The 7017-nt window shown below is 48.8% G+C and overlaps 3 protein-coding genes across 3 annotated transcripts; 2 read left to right on the top strand and 1 right to left on the bottom strand.

Moving 5' to 3' along the window:
• Nucleotides 1–698: 698 nt before the first annotated feature.
• N7458_007550 (uncharacterized protein) lies at nt 699–2238 on the top strand (the record flags this gene model as incomplete). Its single annotated transcript, XM_056910932.1, has 2 exons — nt 699–992; nt 1162–2238. 2 exons carry the CDS (start codon nt 699–701, stop codon nt 2236–2238), a joined length of 1371 nt encoding a protein of 456 aa, XP_056763758.1.
• Nucleotides 2239–2722: 484 nt separating this feature from the next.
• N7458_007549 (neprosin family prolyl endopeptidase) lies at nt 2723–3655 on the bottom strand (the record flags this gene model as incomplete). The annotated part of the gene is made up of 1 exon (XM_056910931.1): nt 2723–3655. The coding sequence occupies one exon, from the start codon at nt 3653–3655 to the stop codon at nt 2723–2725; it is 933 nt and encodes a 310-aa protein (XP_056763757.1).
• Nucleotides 3656–6239: 2584 nt separating this feature from the next.
• N7458_007548 (autophagy-related protein 8) lies at nt 6240–6832 on the top strand (the record flags this gene model as incomplete). The annotated part of the gene is made up of 3 exons (XM_056910930.1): nt 6240–6329; nt 6402–6703; nt 6799–6832. The coding sequence occupies 3 exons, from the start codon at nt 6240–6242 to the stop codon at nt 6830–6832; spliced, it is 426 nt and encodes a 141-aa protein (XP_056763756.1).
• Nucleotides 6833–7017: the final 185 nt, after the last annotated feature.

Genomic DNA, 7017 nt, shown 5'->3' with positions numbered 1-7017 from the left:
TTGCTTGATTGTACGATGTAATTTATCGTGGTGATGATGTAGATCGTATGACTATGATGCGTCTGTTTATGCCTGATTATCCGATCGGGTAATGATGATATAATAGCATAAAACTTATAGAGATTCAGAACATCGTTCTGGCTATAGAGTAATTCAAATATATATATGCATAACCCGCACTTTGCACACTTGACCTATACTTCCGGCCGTTCTAATTAGCTGCCCGGCTCCGATAGATCCACCTATTTTACCCTTTCAAATTTGCTAATTCTTCACCTTAGCCTTATCAGCTTCGGTATTCTACCTCTTCTACCGTTCGCCTTAGGCTATAAATTATAGTAGTAGTGATTAGTATCTATCACCCCAGTCTCCAAACTTCTCACCTATATCACCCACACTTACCCTAAGATCAAATCCGATGCCATTTTAGAGCTCAGGGCGCATTAAGAACTTTCCGCGTACTATACGTGGCTTAAGTACGGCTGAGCGGATGTGAAGCCCTGTTCTCCACACCCTATGGTCGTATGTACTAGAAAATCAACCCAAAACACAATATATGCTCTAAGACTTTCTAAAGCTAATGCAGAGAACGCTAGAGACCCCTTAGCTGAACTCACGTATGGTGTTATGTATTGGTTTATATCTAGCTTCAAGAATAAACTACTATCTAGTCGCAGAGCCTTCCCGCAATTGCGGCAATGTTATGGTTGGCTGTGGAGCCCACGGCTTTTTTGTCCGCCTTGTCTGACCTCCACCACTTGAGCTTCTCGACTCCAATTCAAACGGCCTTTGAAAACAACACGTTTTGCAGCTTGGATTCTAGTGGCCTTTGCATGGACCTACCTGTAATCCGACCAGGAGAAAGCCCTGTGCTACAGCCTCTTTGGCAATTCGCGCACGCCCAAGCTATCGCGCTGATCGTTGTTGCTACCTCCAACTGCAACGTCAACAACGTCGCAAACGTGCACAGCGCTGCAGGAGTCAACAACTCAGTGGTGCCGAGCCTCCCGCCTAGCTCGCTTTTGTCCTACTACGCTTCACCGAGTCAAGCACCAATACTCGCGCAATAATGCTTTCCCTCCCTTTTATGACCCCGCAAGACGCAAGTCTCACCTCCATTGCCCACCACCTCCCCAGACTCCGGCTAACAGAACTCACCAGTCCCATGAGCTCTGGTTCGGCTCTTCCCATTTATATCGCTCCTCCTCTCCACAACAATCCGGCCCCGACACCTCAACCCACCACCCAAACCGCCGCAGCAATGCCCCAAACCCAACCAGCCACCGCGCCTTCCTCCCCTCGCGCGCCCCAAACAACACCCTCGCCTCGTTACAATCCGAGGAGCGCGCTTTACGCGCGCGCAAGAACAACATCGCCTCCTTCGGTTACTCCTGGATCCGGCCCGCCGGATGTGTCAGGACCATGCTAGGCATGAAAGAGGAGGAGGCCGAGCGTGAGGAGGCGCTTGCAGCGCTGGCTGCGGAACAGGAGGCTGCTGCTGCGGGGGGTCTTGATCCGGATGATGGGGGCATGACCATGGGTGAGGAGGGCGAGGAGGAAGAAGGTATGGAGCGTGATTTGGACGATGATATTCTGGAGGCGGAGGAGGGGCTTGTGGAAGAGGGCGAGGAAGGACTTGAGGAGGATGGATTGGGTGATGAGGAGGGGTATATGGAGCGGGACTTGGATGATGATATTCCCGAGGGATATCCGGATGATGACTACGGGGATACGTCGGGGTTGTACGAGGAGGAGGTTGATGAGGACTTTGATAACCAGCCTGATCTGGACGCGGATATCCCTGAGGCTATGGGGAGTGAAGATCTCAGTCGGGACTTGGATGATGATATCCCCGATGCGGCGGAGGATGGGTCTGAGCAGGAAGGTGAATGGCAGCATACTGATACTGAGGATGAGCTTGATGTCGACGAGGAGGAGGAAGACCACGACCACGGGAGTATCAGACGCCCGCGCATGGAGAATTTCCGCACTAGCACACCGAATAGTCGGGGACTGCCGCCTCCGCCGTTTATGCAACGTGATGTCCACGGTGAGACTGAGGCTCAGCGGCGGTTTATTAATCGTTGGAGTGGTGGGGGTGATGCCTTTGACTCGAGCAGTATGATGTTTGAAGAGGATGATCTGCGCGCTTCGATTACGAGTCAGAGTAGTCGGCGCAGTGGACTTGGTCGACATTATCCTCGTCGTGTGGGTGGTCCACGCGATAGCCTCAATTGATGAGGCTTTGTTCTTATTATGCGTGATATGGCTTGCTTCAGTTTTAGCGTTGCATTGGGCTGTGGAGATTTTTGGGTGTCAGATTAAACCCAGCATGAGTTATTGAATTGGGATTCAAATAATATGCATGATGTACACAGCTATTGGTATCCAGTTCTCCACGTCAGTCTTCTAATGGAGCCTCTGTATCAGCTAATGAGAGATTATCTTGAACATTTCAGCATTCAACGGGAACACTCGGTCATTCGCATTTCCTGGGGCTAATAAACTCGGTCTAGAGTGTTCCAAGTAATGTTCAAGGGCTATCATGCACTCGGAATTATACAACGTCAGCTCTATTGAAGTGAGGGATTTGGACGAGAAGTAATTCAACACAAGACTGTTTTAACAGGCAAATGAAAATCGATACGCTAAAGAAGAATCAAGAGACGACAGGGCAAATCAAAAAGACTAAAGTAAAACATGAAACCTAAGCCAACGCAGCTCAAGACCCCTTGCCCTCCTGCTCGACTGCCCCAATCTTTCCACCAGCACCAGGACCTCCAATCCACATATAACTCCCCCAAGCAGTCCCGCTATCATAATGCGGCTCCATGTTATACCTCGCTTCATCCGACACAAACGAATGCTGAGTCCCATAATATCCATGCGGAACACCATCCGCGTCAAGATACGTGATATTCTTCATAAAAGCTGAATGGGACCATCTAGTCCAGGGCCATTCTCCACTGCCCATGTCTGTTGTAGTCAAGGCAATATCAGTCTGGTACACTTCCCCGTACCAATTGACCTGGTTACTACCCTGAGCAAGTGTCTGAGACGGGTCGGCTTCGCCGGTGCTGAATAGAGAAGCCGGATAGTATCCGATCCAGCGGTCGGCAACATACACCCACCAATTACCCTGGTAGAGTTGAATTCGGATGGGCATTTCTGTTTGAAGGCCTCCATCGACGCATAGCGGACCGCCGACAGCTCCTGGGAAGATGGTGTGGTCGTACTGCACCCAGCCTTTGACTTCGGTGTTCCAACCCCCTTTATAGTCTGCAATTTCAGTATAGCCGTTGGTGTTGTAAAAGGTGAATAAGTGAGGCTCGGCCACTTGAGTGGGGAAGTTGATCCATCCAACCTCGATGGTTTGGTGACAGAGTTTGGAGGGATTGCCCGATGTAGGGACATCGGTTCTGATGACTGCAGTCTGGAGCAACGAGAAGTCTCCTGGGTTTTGCACAGCTGCTTTGTAGCAACTGATACCTCCTTGGGTGCCGATGTTTTTCACTTTCTGGCTTGTACTTGAGTACCAATGTGGCCATGGGCTTTGCTTTTCTTTTCCAGCTGGTGGGGGAGGTGGCTTGGTCAGGCATTGTTCCAAGGTTTGTTTATCACTTAAGAGCTTTAAATCTTGTCGTAGAATGGGCATTGTTCCACCAGGGCCTTTTTCGGCCCCTTCTTGCTCCAGCAGGAAGAGGGGACGGATTGTTTGCCATGATTCGGAGTCGAGTTGGGCTTCGCGAGATTGATGGAAAGGTGATGCAGGGAGAGGTGGTGCGGAAGCTACCTCTCCTTGGGACTCGACGGGAATCCAATCAATGATCTGACCATCAGGCTGGGTAGTTGTCTTGACAATATTGAGACAAGCAGTCTTTTTTATAAAGTATTGTGCTGTTTCTGCCCTGCTTCGACTCTGACTGCCGGCTTCTGAGCCGGCCTTAATACCGGATTGTGAGCTCGTCAAAGTCAATGTTGGCGCAAAAGAAGAAAGTGAATACAATTAAGATAGCTTCAGTGAGCTTGGCTTAAGATACAATTGTCATAATAATGCTATTGAAATTGCATCGGAGTTTAGCAACCTTTCTTAGATCCTGAGTACATCCTCTACACATGTCATCACGTGCCGAAGGAAGTCATCGGAATATAAGGACGACCTTCTGACCCCAAAGTTGAGGGTTTGACAAGCATCGAGCTTTGGAAGTCTCAAATTTAACACCATCCCTAAAGCGGCTGAAGTGGAAATGTGACAGCTGAGCTTCTGATAGTATACAGCTTATAGCGGTCCAGGCCCATTAGCGACGTTCCATTATTCGCCGGTCTTGATGTCCGTGTATGCTCCGACCTCAGCTTATACATGTACATGCCACGGTATGTTTCAGAAAGCCCTTATGGTCGATTAAGGGGGCATTTGCCATATACAGCAAGTGTTTCCATGTGAAGAGCTCACAGGGATCAATCCAAGAATCAATCATGGCCTGCATTGAATTCCTGTAACAAGGCTGACAATCTTAGCCTTCAGAATAAATTCTAAAAGTTTGACCACAACTAGAGTGGAAACTTTACGTATGGATTTCTTTGCACAGCTGATGTTTCACCCATGAGGTACAATGGAATGTCCATAGGTCACGCTGCAGCATCGAAGATATCTTCATATGCTTGTATCAAGTCCTCAACTTTAAGAATCGTACAATATAGTATCAACTGCTAACCATGAGCAAATGACCGTACATTGGACTGAATTGAAGCTATTACTATTTTTAAATAAGTTACCTAATGTATCTTGGATTTTTTCTCAAGGTGCGGGTTATAAGCTCTACTAAAATATTCACTTGTAACTGAGCCTCTATGCTTGGGGATTCCCACCACCTGATGGCGACCATGATTATTGGGTCCAATAAATGGAGTAGTACGGATAGTACTGGCGGATTTTGCAGTTCTAGCCATGATACTGTTCCGATATTGGCATCCAAGATAGCTTGTTATGGCCTCAACCTGGTATACGTCAAAAATTGTGGACACAGCTCGCTCATTCAAGGGACGTAGGATGAATTTACGGCCTGTGGACGATTTGGCCACTATCATCCCCCCCCTTCAACAGCGTAATGGAGAGCTCAAATAACAGGAATAAAGTCCTAGCCTGCACGCTGTTGCCCAGTCTGTCCAAGCAACCCAGTTCATGTGTGCTCCAGGCTACTGGTGCTTCTCTTTACACGAATTCAATCAAATCAAAGGCAATTTGGAGAAAGTTGATTCCAAGATTTAGGGTACTATGATATTCAAATGAAAAGCGAGGCTACAAATATTCGGGGCTTTGAATATCCAAGAGGGTCAGGATGGCCATAGATTAGAATTCTCTAGCCGTTTGAGAGGTCTATGAAGTTCAGATTCAGCCTTACCCTGTACCGAGTTGGTAGATTCCTCGAACAGCTAGATGATGTTGATCTTCAGATTGTGATGGTTGAACAACATTCATGGGAATTATGACCTTGAGTATGCAGACATGACAAAATGTGAAGTAGCTGTGGTATAGTAGGCGCCTGGATGACGCTAAACCGATTTCGGCAGACTAGGGATATAGCCAAATCGTATTATCGGGACCTAGAGTCGAGGATCACTAGATATCTGGTAAATTTGACCAAGGATTTCATCTCCGACCGGTATATCCCGCTGATATGTGGATTCCGAGTTCTATTCGGCGTTTAGCCATGTCCAGTCGTGTTGCGTAGAAGGTGGTGGGGTATGTTTCGGCAGAACCCGAGTCTATCGCAGATCTCTACTTCACGGCAGTCCATCAAACATCGCTTTCTCGTAGAATAATGGAAAGAAGGAGAGTCCTTTGTCTATCATCAAATTGGGTACCTCGTACTCCGTAGACACCAGTAAATTGTATGTGCAAACAAAGTATCGCAGCAACTGGCGAGTGACCTGGTCCACGTGAGGCTGGCCCGTGACTCACCGCCTCGTGTGATGGTATCTTTACGGTAACGTCAGTGGGGGTTGCCTTTTGTCATCGTCTCCCCCCTCTCTTCCTGTCTTCTGCACTTCCTTCACTCATCCATCTACCATCGATCTTCCTCCCCAGAAACCTCGAACTCTCATCAACAGACTGCTACTTTCCAACCCTCCTCTCAGCTCCTGAACCTCTCACCTATTTCCAACCGCCCTTCCGTTCGTATCCTCGTCTCGCTCCACACCCAGACCCGCTTTACTTATCAGCTTATCAGGCTCCCATCATGCGTTCCAAGTTCAAGGACGAGCACCCCTTCGAGAAGCGCAAGGCGGAGGCTGAGCGTATTCGCCAGAAGTACGCCGACCGGATCCCAGTAAGTATCAACCTGTTGTGATGATGGTTTCGAGCTGCTCGTGGACTGGTGTCGTCGAGCTTCTTCCCCCAGAGCCTCATCACCGCCTTATCGTCCCCCTCACCGCTCCTTCCGGTAGCTAACGGGTTCCGTCTATCACAGGTCATCTGCGAGAAGGTCGAGAAGTCGGATATCGCTACCATCGACAAGAAGAAGTACCTGGTTCCAGCCGATCTCACCGTGGGCCAGTTCGTCTACGTCATCCGCAAGCGCATCAAGCTCTCCCCCGAGAAGGCGATCTTCATCTTCGTCGATGAGGTCCTACCACCCACTGCGGCTCTCATGAGCAGCATCTACGAAGAACACAAGGATGAGGACGGTTTCTTGTACATCACGTATGGCTCCCCTTCACCCTTCAGATCAGCTGCCATCTTGAGCAGTAGAGACTCGTCAACCCACGAGAACACTGAGCTAACGACTCGACTTCTAGATACTCTGGCGAGAATACCTTTGGCGACCTTTAAAGGCCACGCACGTCTCTTTTGCTCACCTTACAACTCGACTCTGTTTCGCCCGTCTTGACTTCGTGATGGGTGCACAGATTTCCAATGATTCAAGTTGTTTTGGCGGACGAGACTAATTCTTGCAAGCCGTCCTTTGTTGTTTTTTTCGGTCATGCGGCGTTCTCTCGGTGTTTCCCACATTTTCT

The sequence above is a fragment of the Penicillium daleae genome (genome assembly GCF_028827525.1).
Source record: "Penicillium daleae strain IBT 16125 chromosome Unknown utg000007l_segment0_segment0, whole genome shotgun sequence".
NCBI lineage: Eukaryota > Fungi > Ascomycota > Eurotiomycetes > Eurotiales > Aspergillaceae > Penicillium > Penicillium daleae.
This window is presented reverse-complemented; position numbering and strand designations above follow the sequence as displayed.